This window comes from Balearica regulorum, chromosome 16 (genome assembly GCF_011004875.1).
Source record: "Balearica regulorum gibbericeps isolate bBalReg1 chromosome 16, bBalReg1.pri, whole genome shotgun sequence".
NCBI lineage: Eukaryota > Metazoa > Chordata > Aves > Gruiformes > Gruidae > Balearica > Balearica regulorum.
The window spans coordinates 14,308,504-14,322,325 of NC_046199.1; the positions used below are offsets into that span (position 1 = coordinate 14,308,504).

General features: G+C 43.6%; 1 protein-coding gene across 1 annotated transcript in view; it reads left to right on the forward strand.

The window, feature by feature from the left end:
• BMP7 (bone morphogenetic protein 7) overlaps positions 1-11,657 on the forward strand; it is a 48,075-nt gene extending 36,418 nt beyond the window's left edge. The window contains exons 4-7 of the mRNA XM_075768844.1: positions 4,599-4,796; positions 6,726-6,802; positions 7,465-7,575; positions 8,879-11,657. Coding sequence (XP_075624959.1) covers positions 4,599-4,796; positions 6,726-6,802; positions 7,465-7,575; positions 8,879-9,028 — 536 coding nt within the window. The 3' untranslated portion in view covers positions 9,029-11,657. The remainder of the gene's footprint in view (positions 1-4,598; positions 4,797-6,725; positions 6,803-7,464; positions 7,576-8,878) is intronic.
• Positions 11,658-13,822: the final 2,165 nt, after the last annotated feature.

Genomic DNA, 13,822 nt, shown 5'->3' on the forward strand with positions numbered 1-13,822 from the left:
AAGCATGTTTTTCCTGAATTTGCCCAAGATGCAAACAACAACAGTAAAATAATCCGTAGACATATTTCAGGTTAAGGATGTACTCAAATGCTTTAACAGATTGGTAACCTGTCTGCAGTCATTTCAGCATCAGCTACGTACACATCCCCATCAAGGCGCGTATATGCTGCTGGCTAATTTGCAGGTAGCGCGATCCAGTCGAGGAGAGAGGAAGAAACTTTGTTGTGTCTTTTCGCACACAACTGAATGATGTAGAAGGCTGGTGTTAGTTGGCACAAAAGTCCTTTCAAATTCAGAAAGCAGCCAGGAATCATTTTAATTTCCCTTTGTGGCAGTAAAGTCACGCCTGCTCTGGACTCCAAGGTCTGCAGCATACTTATGGTACAAACCCGTGAGGTTTGGGAACGGGTGGGAAGAGCTGGCTCTGAAACAACGCCAGAAAGGATGTGTGTAGAATCAGGTGGGGAATTATCCTAACCAGGTCTTAACTAAAAAGTCATGCTGCTTTGTCTTAAAGTTAAGATTCCTGATGCTCGCTTGGAGATTTGTACAAGGAAACCAAAGTTTCCTGGATCTTCTGGGGGGGTCCCCTGGATCTTCTGGGGGGGTCCCAGGACCTGGGACCATCTGGAACTGCCTGGCTGCCCCACAGGAGAGGTTAAGCAAAACCCAGCTTGAAACTATTATAAATAGTCTGCACGTAGTTATCTAAGGACATACTTTGATATTCCAGATATGCATCTATGGTATCACTTGCTATTGGTTTTTATGCAACACTCCGAACGCTTCCCGTAAGTAGTATTTTGCATAAAGACCGTGCAAAGCAGTTTTGAAACAGGCAACCTACGGAGAGTCATTTACATGAAAAAGTGATTTTACTCATGTGAGACCTGCACAGAGAGGTGTGCAGGGTTTGTTTTAACCTGCCCTGAGTGATCGGTGAACGCAGAAACCCAAACACAGCTACAAAGCAGGAGCTTCACCATGGAAGTTACTAGTTCCCACCCCAATGACAGATGACTTTTGCCATCTTGCTATAAAGATTCAAATTCAGCCTGACTTACAAGTTAAGATTAACTCCTAAAGCTAAAACAGTAAGGCAAATGAACAGCCAAGACAAGCTTAACCCATTTTCAAACACTTGCCCTTGTTTTTAGTTTCCAGTTTGCCTCCCAAAGGAGATACTTGGATGTACAGAAGTTGTGTCCACAATCACGGCACATCGTTCACTTGTGCTTCCCGTATAGGAACACCATCAAGGCCCAGCCCAGAGCCCGCAGACAGGCGACAGCTAGAAGTAGGCTTAATGCCCCTAAACACCGCGAACACTGCAGGGTCACGCTCTTCTACCGATAAAGCCTTATCATCGCTCTGCCCTCCTCCGTCCTCACCTTTTACAGCAAGAGTCAATCCCTTTTTTCAGCATTAAGGAGGAAGGCAGCTGATTTAGGAACGTGTTACAGATTTCAGCGGAGACTTTTCAGGATCCTGCAGCCAAGGAAAAGCTGCAACTTTGCACACACTTACAGTAACTCCGCTCTGCGGGAGCGGACCCTTAAGAGCATACAGCCAGATCTATGGCCGAGAGAGCTTTCAAAGGCAGAAATTCCCAGTGATAAGTGCCTTCTCACCTGCTAGTCAATGAAAATGAGGAGTCTGGTTTCTTTTCACACTCCTGAAAAAATCTGGCTGAGTTTGTAAAGGGTGGAAATCATACACAAAGAGACTTGCTGCTTTCTCAAAATAGATTAACAGAATACTTTAATCAGCCTGTCGTTAAAGTTAGAAAAGCCAGCTACGGTGTTTTAAAAGTAAATACAGAGATACAAGGGCTGCTTGTCTGCTGTAACCAAGTCCCCAGCACATTTTTTCACTCACATTTCTCCATCATACATGTGAATTTTTCTTTCTGTTTTGAATAGCAAGGACATGTCCTTCCTTGCTCCCCAAGTTTCATTTTGGATTTAGACCAACTGTGTGTGCTAACAAGAAAGCTGCTTTTACACCTGGACTTCATATGAAAATCATATGTTGCAAACACAGCAGGATTTTGATGCAACACTATATGCTTGGGCAACCCCCAAAGCTTTAAATGAATTAGGAAAAAAAAAAAGTGTCTTTTCTTTGTATCTGTCATTACACACAGAGATCTCTAACTGTGACGCCAATACAGTCTATGTAAAAAAAATTCTGACATCTCGAGCTTTGTCCAGATGAAATTATACAAAAGAAAGTAATTTAACAGATCTTTGTATTTCCTTATAATCTTGCCAAATAAGCCTATCCACGTGTATAACTAGGGTGGAATCAAAGGGAAAAGGGGGATCAGCTCAGGCAGCAAGCAAAAGAAACGTCTGAGTGACTCAGTAGCCTTCAGCGAGCTCTCAGCCCAGCACCCGATAACGCCTTGCTCAGCAGCAGCATGTGGGAACGCAGCTGCCCACTTTGCTTTACTTAGTTTATTACTTAAGATCCCATTTTTGACAGGTTTAAAAAAAAAAAAAAAAAAGCAGCTTCATAAAAGCAGATAAAGCCATGCCCTGTGGTTCAAGAGCACAGCTTTAGTTCTTTTGGGAGAAGTTTATCATTGTCTAGTGGGGACTACACGTGTGTCCTTGTGTTTAACCTTGCTTTCTGGATGTATAGAAAAGTTCAAAAGTAGATTTTCCCCATCTCTTTTAAAAAGAAATACGCTGCTTCGCATACAGAACATTATGTGCCTTTTTTTTCCCCTAAAGAAACATTGCCACCATAACGGTCTCGAACACGACGCGTTGGTGTTACATGAGGAATTCATTGGTCAAACGCTACTTCTTGCTGCGCTAATGCAAATCCATTAAACATACCAGCGTGAAGCTGGGTCCCCTCCCCGCACACCACTGACCTGTTCTCTAGAGACATAGTAAAGGTAAAATAATTTACGCTGGACAAACCACAGCCGTGGATGTACTTGGTAGTTTAAACAGCTTTGGGAAGCAGAGCAGGAAAAGCCATAGGAGCAGCATTCAGTGAGCTCTAACTCCTGCAGCTGAGCTTGTTTTCAGGAAATAAGGCTTCAATCTGGCAAAGCCTGAGCACAAGTGGAACTACTTATATATTTAGTATTAGCTACTTGCTTAAGCACTTTGCAGGCTCAGCCTGAAACATTTAAAATGAAAACTGTTTGGACAAGTTTCCGGAAAGGAGCTTAAGCAGAAGGCGAAGAAGTTGTTGATGTGTGTCCACATATAAATCTACATACATGAGTTTTTGCATTTGCTATTTTCACCCGAGCTTTCCTGGTGCCTGAAATGACTTTTCCTTTATCCAGTTTGCAAGGCCTGGCCACGCTGGGCAGTCTCCCTGCTGCCAGGCTCCCACTAAAACACCGCTTAAAGCTGGTCCTCTCTGCAAATCTCATGTGCTGCGGCTTGGGACTCGCCCGCTGGGCTGCACGCTCTCAGAAAAACAGAGCGCGGACCCCAGCCAAGGCCAGCCTGTTTCTTGGCCTCGAGGTTTGACCACAGCCCCCTTTTTTTGGGGGCTGTCAATGTTTACCAATCTTTTGGCCATGCTCAACAGCTAAGATGGAAACAATCCCATAAACCCAATGATTTATGACTTGGCATTTACTTTACTCATCTTAAAAACAGCAGTTCTGTAGTATTACCTGGAGATACTTCAGGTTACCAGCTTCTTTTCACATAGTAGTCAGAAACTAGTAAGATAAGGAAATTTTTGTCAGCGGACTGGAGAGCCCCTCGCCTGCTCTCCTGGCCAGGCTGCCTTTCAGGGCTTCTCTAGGAAAGCGTCTGCCGTCCTTTGGCGTATTTGCTTTGTTGCTGACAAGGCCAGCTCTGTCCTTAGCCAAAGGATCACAAAAGCCATTAACGTAATTCTGGATATCGCCCCTGCGTTTCACAACAGCACCCGGACATCCTTTGGAGGCAACAGGGAGAATTGTTACATTTCTCACTGCCACCCGCTCCTTGAGTCTTAATTAATTGATTTAATTCTACAGAGAAACCACCTAATCATCTTTTACCCAGAATCAAATTATTTTAAAAGCCCAGGATGAAGGAAGCATGAACAGCAATCAACAGTTTTGCAAAGTTATCAGGTACAGCAGTGCCGAGATACAGCAATAAGCAAAATGCCTCTAAACATCCAAACTATTTGTTTCTCTCAGCTACAGTATATCTGGAACTCTGTCAACATTTCATACAAGGCATTTTTATTTTAAGTTAATAACCTTCCAGTGGGAATTTAGTGTTCCTATGGGCTGAGTTTTATGGTTCCTTTTATAGGATCACTTCAAATTATAGGTTGGTGAACTTAAAGAAACCCCTCTAAAGAATGCAGGAAAAGTTAACGCTAAGCGGATTTAGGGTAAAATAATTATATGTAGGACTATTTTATGTAACTTTTACATGCAGATATAAAATAAGTTAGCTGTGCTGAGCTGCTCTTGTCAGAAGAGGCTTTGCCGATTAAGTCCAGGCTCTTGGTAGATCGACGCATACAGACGTGCCTGGGAATCACCTTTACCAGCCAGAGAGCAGCTCTCCTCCTTGTCAGATGTATTATGTCTGCTGAAAATGGTCCATTCTGTTATTAAGGGCAAAGCATCAATCCCAAACTGGCGGGTCTTATTGGAAGGCATGGCCCGCAGAACAAGCAGCCGTTCACGGTAGCCTTCTTCAAAGCCACCGAGGTCCATCTCCGCAGCATTCGCTCCACAGGAGGGAAGCAAAGGAGCCAGAATCGATCGAAAACACCAAAGAACCAGGAAGCTTTCCGTGTGTCGAACATCGCAGGTACGGTGCGGGTTGCCGGGTCCGTGTTTCTGGGTGTGGGATGATGCTCTGCTGGACTTGACACTGGATGGGAATGGTTTCTCCCACACTCAGCCTCTTTGTGTCTCTTTGGTCTACCACTAGTGTTCTCTTGCTGGTTTGAAACTACCCGGGATTAAGGATTATTCCCAAAAAAACCTTAGAAAAATAATGTTTCTTTGAAACAGTGTTAAACTGAGGGATATCTTAATGCAATTTAAAAAAAAGCTATCTGAACAGAAAATGTCCTTTTGTCCCACGTGAAATAAATCCTCATTTTGAAATGTAAGATGACATTAAACCAAATAGTAAGTGGTCAAAACAGTAATGTATTTCAGTAGATCTGAATCAAAACGCTGTAGATTTTCAGAGTTTGTGATTTTAAGTTTAGCCCCCCCAAAAGTTGAGTAGTCCCAAAAGTTTTGCATGGAAAAGGAAACCCCATTTGTTGCTCAGGATAACCGCAGCTATTTTGGGGGGGAAGCTGTGTTTCCTCATATGGAAGAAAACACCATCAGGCATTTGAAACAGAAATGTGGCTTAATTACGAGATACCTCAAAATAACGGGCCCTTGGTGACCTTCCCAGCAGGAACTGCAGCATGGGGCTAGCTCTGCTGAGGGCAGTGGCAAATTCCTGCTCGTATTTCTGCAAGTGCTTCACTGAATGGGAGGAGAGCTTGCAAGAGGTGGAAGGAAAAGGACAATGTAGGGCACAATATCATCTTACGTGACTCATCTCCACCTTGGGTTGCTTGGGGTTACCTGCAAGGCTATGGGAGAACTCTCTCCCATTGGTCTTGTTGCAGCTTCCCTATATTTAATCAGGTCATTCCTGTCCTAGAACTAATGATGTTTTTCTGCAGCCCTGGTGATAGGTTTGGCTTCTCTGACCATGCCCACATGTATTTCTGTACCTGTCACCCAAAATCCTAGAGTCTCCTAAAATGGTTTTCAATGACTTATGTTTCCATGCTCTGGGTTTTGCAGTTCCCCAAACATACATGGTCTGCAGTTTAAGTGTGCATTTTCATCATCTATTTGCTGTATCAATTCAATTTTTAAAGGATGGGTAGTGGACAAAAAAAATTTCTTACTTCTGTGAGGAAGCCAGAAAAGTCCCTGTAACCAGTGTTCTGCTTCCAGCTTGGGGACCCCAGGTTGAGTTAGTTTCCAACAACAAGAGTTGAAAAAATATTTTCTGGTGCTTCTACTTGGGTCTCCAGCTTAGGCTGTGTGGACACAGGATGGACACAACTTTAAAACTGCGCTGACAGTCATGGTTGTTCAGATCCACAATTCAGACCCATGCTTTATTCTTTGGCTTCTCCATGAAGCATTGTCACCCATTGCAAGAAGTCTGTAATCTGGACCCAGCTGCACCAGACAGCAGATTTCACATTGTCTTGACATCATACACTGCCCTTGTAGGCCTGAAGGTGCCAGTATCACCAGTAACGCAGGCGATTCAGAGACAGTAAGGAATGTAGAAGATAGGTAAAGAGTGCTTTTCCCTATCGCTCCTTTCACAGGTTCCCTTTTTATGTAGTAGGCGATAACCAGAGAGATCTGCTTTTTGCCAATACGAGGTCAGAGGAAGCCCAGGAAGAAAAAGAAAACAAACCCAAACTATTTCCCAGGCATTCTTTGGCTTTGCACAAAAAGCCAGAGGGGCATTTCATATGTATTGAACCCAGCCCTTATTTTATGACTAAAATTGAAAATGTTTCAAAAAAAAGCTACAAGTGCAACAGATGAGCAACGACACCTCATGCTCTGTTGGGGCATTGCTGGGGGTACGTGAGGAGCCAGGGGGACCCCTCATTCCCTCCTCTTTATCTAGTGAGGATATATCAAGCTGTAGCCCTATATGTAGTACGGGGTGGTACTTACAGCCCCCCTTTCCCTGCAGAGAACAGCAGCAGCGACCAGCGACAAGCCTGCAAGAAGCACGAGCTCTACGTCAGCTTCAGGGACCTGGGGTGGCAGGTAAGGGCCGTGAGTGACCAGCATGTGAGCCGGGGTGCCTTTGCATATCACTTACCGAGCTGCAATAGTGAGATCGAGCCAATAACGGGATATTTTTACCATCCCTGGGAGAAAAAAAATACATATAGTGTCCTTAGCATGCTTAAGAAGTACTTCTGCAAAGCTAGGGTATACAAATACTTCGTGTGAGACTGGCTAGAGACTCACCACAGTTAGGTCCTTTTGAGGAACCGTGGCCCTGAACATCCTCTGGCAGCGCTGAACGCACGTACGGCTCTTCATGTCCATCTATCAATTTTTAGACCTGGTGAAAGGCATTTACATTTCTGAAAGCTTGTACCTGCGTTTCAGCAATGGATGAAGTGATCCTTGGGGACAGCTGGGAGGACACTGCTGAATGGATAAACCCCCCCCCCAGCCCTGAAGTTCATCACTCTATAGGCACACTTGCAAAGTCAGATACGTCCCTCCAGGAAAAGCAGCCGCTTCAGAGGTGTCTAAGATAACATTAGCAAGGCCAGCGTACCAGATTTTTATTTTGCACGCTTCTGTAATTGTACGTAGCCATATGAATTGCTAGATTTATGTGCTGTTCTACTTTCTGTTTCACTGCACAATATTTCTGTCTTTCTCCACAATCTAACGTCTTTAATTTAATCAAGGACTGGATCATCGCTCCCGAGGGCTACGCTGCGTATTACTGTGAAGGAGAATGTGCTTTCCCATTGAATTCATACATGAATGCTACAAATCATGCCATTGTACAGACACTGGTAGGTGCACTGTAGCTCCTAGTGTAGAGTTATTTCTGATAGGTGCTACTCAGAAATAAGTTTATACACAAAAAAAGTCTCTGAGCAAACACGAGAAGGAAGGTCTGCATTAGCTCATGAAGATGCCTGCAACATCTGGCTAAACATGTCTAGCCAAGTGGCCTGAATTAATAGTTGGCTAGGAATTACCCCATCTTTGCTGCAAGCATTGACATGCTCTCTCTAGTTTAAAAGGGCCCCATGATAGACATCTTAATGGTGGTACAGTCCCACTGCGGGGCAAGGAAAGAGCAGGATGAGACACCCGTTATCAGCATCTCTCGGAAAATCTCTGCAAGGACCCGCCGTAGGCTGCCACCAAAAGCAGATTTGGGGGCAGACTAAGGAAGGGGTCAGTGAATCCGAAAATTACACAGCCCAGCTGCTCTGTGGGTGTATTTATTTTACAAAATCGTGCAAAGATGTCCAGATGGGAGCCCCGAGCTGGCGTGTCCTCACGACACAGCGCCTGTGCTCAAGGGGACCAGTGGCTGGGGGCCACCCAGCCCCAGCTGCGCCACCAAAGCCGATGCACCACAGCTCTTGGCATTGGCCAGGAGACGTGCTGGTCCCGAGTACCCTGGCTGTGCTGCACCCCCAGCTGACCTGCCTGGACACCCTCCTCTACCCAGCCCAGGCCCCTGCACCCATCTGCAGGGCACGAGGAGGGCACCCCACCTTTGCATCTACATCCCACGTCCTGTGTGCATCTAAACATTGCAAAAAAGAAAAAAAAAAAAAAAGGAATCTAGAAACATCTACATTTCCAAGGGAGGAAATACCTGCATGTTTTTCTCCTGGTAGATTGCTTTTTATTTGCCTTTTTCCTCCTCTCCTCGGAGGTCCCGCAGCAGGGAGCGCAGGGCACCCGGAGCCCTTGGCCCCCGCTGGGTCTTGGTGCTGCCAGCCGCAGGGATGGGGCCCCTGCCCGGGGCTGGTGGGATTGCTCACAACACCTCGCCCGCACATCCTGCGGAGTTTATCGTAACTGGTGCACTTCTGCAGAATGCTGACTGCTCTGACAAATGGGGATTTTCTAATGAAAACCTGCTTCACTGAAAGATTTCCAACTAGATCTGGCTTGGGTGCGTGCGTCAGCCTCTGAACATGCAGGGGACATCTCAAGATGTTTGTACACAAAGCCAGGTGTTCGAAACATGTCTGAGTGAGTGTATGGGACAGACACAAGGTTGCCTGAGAAAGAAAAATATGGGGGAGGAGAGGGGAAAAGTAAATCTTAACATGCCTCTGCTTTCATTCCCAGGTTCACTTTATAAACCCAGAGACTGTGCCGAAACCCTGCTGTGCTCCTACACAACTCAATGCCATCTCCGTGCTCTATTTTGATGACAGTTCTAATGTTATCTTAAAAAAATACAGGAACATGGTGGTACGAGCATGTGGCTGTCATTAGATTTGTAGGAAAGAAAAAAAAAGTTATTTGTAAAGAGTGGGTTTGTATGGCTATGTGGGGGAAGGGAAAAGGTTAGCACTCCAGCAATGGCTTTAAAAAAAAAAATCCCAAACAGTTTTTAGGACTGGGCTTCTGAAAGTTCAGACAATGGAACAGTTTCTGGATCTAAGTGGCATTTGAACACATTTTGTTTTAGTTTGTTGTAGACAATGAGCTTGTAAACTGAAACAAGCCAGAGAAACCATTTAAAACCAAATCTGCCTACAAAATTGGCTCCTACAATACATACTTTTACAAATGAGTCTTTCTGAAGATTGCAAACTCACCAGTGTTGATTGCGAGTTAAGAAGTAATAATCTATCCAAGGTGAGAATGTGCTGTGACTAATAAGCATGTGTAGTTCCTGTAACACAGTTTGCAATAAAATAAGTGAAGAAAATATACCTGGAGTGAACAGGTATTTTGTTAGAGAATTTACTTCCATTCCTCTGTTTGCTTCAATTTCATGAGCAAAAGCAAAGATTAATGACATGCAACTTGCAGTTTTAAACTATAGTTAGCAAAAGATGTATCTGGATTGACGCAAATTCAAAGGACAGATTGATTTAAGGAAAAAAAAAGAATTTTCTAATTGGCAGAAGACTGAAAGAATTGAAGAAAATAATTTCAAAGAGCAAAACTTTTTGGGTATACTTTTTTTCTGTCAACAGGGAAAGAGATTTCCTCTAGCAACCAGAAAGAATTTGAATTTGCTATAAACTCGAAACAGGAAAACAGCAGAACGTTAACAAACAGGGTTTCAACCTAACATTTAGCTGTGGTATCCTAAGCAGTTATGGAGTAGTGAAAGCCAGCTAAAAAGTCCTGCTCCTGTTTGGGAAGTGTCCATTGACTCCCCTGACAGAACAAGTTCCAATGCTCTTCCGAAAACGCGGAGGCTTGGGCGCGGAAGGTGCCGTGAGCTGGGACGTACAGCCAGCACCACGCAGACTCAGCTAGAGACAAGCTAGGAAACCTTACTTCCCAGGGTCAGTGTTTATGACAAACCCCTGCTCCATTAGTGGCTTCACCTTAAAAAAATAATTTTAAAAATCCCTTTCAAGAGCCACACCAACAAGCTGGAACCAGGAGCAAGAAAATGTCCCCTCAAGGCTTTTCTTTTTCCTTCTTTTAAAGTCACGGGTTACACAAACATCACACTTATGTAATTAAAACTCAATTAAAGTCGTTGTGAATAAGAATACAAAGTAGCAGTAACCAATCACAAACCAACACTCGGGCATACATCGCCATCATGAAAGTAGGATTGGCATAAATTCCACCAAAGAGATAAAAAAGAAAATTCCATTCAGGAAAACACCAGGTCTTCAGCACACCCAGCTCTAAATCTCCAAACTTCAAAAACCTAAACCTCCAACAGATGGATCCAGAACATCATAAATCCCCAGAGATGGTTCTCTCTAGGCAGAGAGTGGACCGGGCGATGCAGCTGCAGTGGGAACGTGGCTCCGTGTCTTGCCTTAGAGAAGGGTCAGAGAAAGAAGATAAATGAACGCAACCGCCCGATTCTGGAAATCACTCACTGCTCTTCTTCCTTTAAGTCACAGATCAAATCCAGACCAGATGCCTCGCTTTAAAAAGAATAAGCAAAGGAAGAAAAAAGTTACTGTCTATGAAATAAATTGGAAACTTGTTTCTGATGGTCTAATCCTAATCTCATTTAAATCAACTGGTGTTTTCCCAGTAGCAGGATTAGGCTCATGGGGAAGTGGAATTCTCTCCACAAAATCGGTAGGCTTTGGACCAGGGCTTCGGCAAGCAGTTGCCCCATTGCCGAGTTGCTTCCAAGCCGGGCGACTCCAAGGTCTGCAGGACCAGCCTGGCTGCTGCCCCGAGGTGAGACGTCGAGCGGTTACAGACAGCCCAACGGCAGGACAACAGCCGACGCCAAAAGACCGTCTCTCCCCGGAGCCTGCAGATGAGAGCGTCTGCGATAAACAGCCCAAACTGCCCTCAGCGCATCTCTTATTTAGAGTGAGGTATTGCAGTCACAGCAATGGGAAGCGTCTTTTGACATTGTATATGTCTATACACCAGTGCTTCTGTAAACCTCCTAAAGGAAGTTAAGGTGCTGCCTAGAAAGTTAAAAGCTAAATCGGGCCTAAACTTCCGCTATTTAGTAGTCAAGGATTAGTTTTTCTTGCGGGTGTTTCAGTGTTGGTGGTCACTGCGTTGGTGTATTGCATTTTTAACTTGGACCACGGTATCTTGCTGTATAGGATTCATATATTAAATATTATGTGGGGATTGTTTCTGTTTGGTTTTGGTTTTTAAACACAATAACAGGATTTCTGTTGCTAGGCTCAACATCAGCTTCACTGTTTGTACATTTTTATGTAAATAGTTGTCACAAGCGGAAGAAGAATTATTTATTTCCATCTCTGAATTCCTTTTCAATCACATCCAGGAAAAATGATTCTCGGTTCCTAAACACATTTGTTTCCTTATTTAAGAAGATATTTATTAACAGTTGGCAAAAATGCATACACGTTTCTGGTTGTTTTCAGAGAGCAGTTGTCAGAAGCCTTTTGTACAAACTAGTAAAATAAATCATTGCAACTTTACAAAAGATATCCCAACAACACTGTGTATCCGTGTGGTTATTCGCCCTATATTCAAAGGATCTTTTTGGCTGGGCAATATTTCATCTTGAGTCTCTGTTTTCGTGTAGATCAGTCTCTATGTACAGGCAAAATCAGCACATGTCGCTATTTGGTGCGACTCTTCAGTCCAAACACAACAGAGAGGGAAGAATACAAAAAAATATGAATATGTTTTGCAGACTGCACTGCAAAGATCCATGATTGAATTATAGTGCAGCTGTCAGCAGCTGTTTCAAAGAAGCAGGGGGTAAATTAGTTCTGTTTACTGCTAACATAGTTCAGAGATTTAGTCATCCCAATAAAATTATAGAGGCACAAGAAAGGAAAAAAGAAACTCCAAAGGAACATCAGCCAAGAAGCTGACATTTTCTAATTTGGATTGTTTTAGCATATTTCAGAGATGCTGCTGGCATGAGGTTTCCTACTGTGGATACCACACCGCATTGCTATGGAGGCAGCCGAAAAAAATAATGGTCTAAATCCTTGGGTTAACTAAACACTATATCTTCAGGGCATAACAGCATTTTTTGAGTCCTTGTTTACTTTGAACTGTGAGCAGAGTTGTGCCAGTTTATGTAGATGTATTTGCTGATCCAGAGGCTTAAATCATCAGCATTTTGGAGTTAACTGCCATCTTTCACAAGCTATTACAAATTCATAAATAAACGTGGTTTGTGATCTGAAGTCCAGCAAAGCATCAGTGGAAAGACCTTTATCGACCTAAACTCAGGCTTTGTATGCTTAGACTAATTTTAGGAGGAGGACCTTCTGATATTTCTCCGTGTGGTCCCAATTCTCTGCATTTAGACCCGGTGTAAGTCAGAGGTGATTCCAGCAAGGGACGGAAAATTAAGAAAAACACAACCAAGCCACCCACAACGAAACAAAAAACTAAACAAAAACCCCAACCAACCAAGAAAAACAAACCAGAAAAATTATTTTGCTTTACAGTGCCAGTCTTGCAGCCAACAGAAGCTTTACCACTAACTTCAACACATCCAGCCTTATATCATGAAATATCGATTGGTTTCCAGCTCTGCTACAAACACACAACTTGCTGGATATGCTTCGTAGCAGTTTTCCCAGCCCGGGAGCCAAAACTCCGTTCCCGAGCTGGTTGCAGCCTCCCCTCGGTCCGCAGAGCTACTGTGGCTTTGTCTCCTCATCTACTGTTCTGGAAGAGGCATTCCTGACCTGGATACGTACGCTGCCATAAACTGGCAGGGCCATAAAACTCGAGCGAACCAGCTTGGAAACGGCTAGATTTATCTGAGTAATGACATTTTAAAGCACATTGAAAACATTTTATAGATCAGTTATTTTAACTTCCTTTCAGGCCAGACTTTGAGGATGTTATGTTTGCTTAATTGAGCTGTTTGAGATCTGTTCCAGTACTGACAATAGGATCCTTTTGTCCCTACGCAGGAAACTTCCTCCGTTGCTGCCAATGTTCGTCTAATAAAAGATAATGATTAAAGTAAACCTCAGTGTAATTTTAAGATTTCTGATTTTTATGGAAGTGTCAGCTGTAAAGCCTAAAACCAGAGAGGGAGAGCAGAGCTCGCACCAGCACGGCTCAGCAGCGGGGCCAAGGACCGCGGGATTTCCTCTGCTGCCCCGTTCCGTCCTTTCAGCTCTGCCTGCGACAGGAACAGATGCTTTCTGGATAAGTAAAACCAAAAAAACCTCATCTTCAGAGTTTTTAGATCCTCTATTTTTCCATCCAAATACCCTGCTTGCTGACTTCCATTGCTGCCACAAACACATTATTCTCTGTATTCAGCCGTTCCTTTGGAGAGAAGTTTTGCCCAATTAAGCTAAAAGGAGCCTGTTTGATGTTTTCATTTATCAGGTAATGATTGACAAGACCTTGAGGCAAAAACCAGGAGCATTTTATACCACAGTCATTCATTACCCCAAGTACAAAAGCAACACAAATGGGTTATTATGGCCACTTTGAGTTACTCTGTTTTAAATAAAAAAAAAAATCTATTCTCTTTTTCTGCTTAATGCAGTAGAATTTTTATTCCTAAACTGGCAGCTAAGAAAGATCAGAAGTTTTGGATAACACATGTTTAATGCATCAATTTGTTTCCTAGCATGCACACTGGTTTTCCTAGGCTCTGTTTGC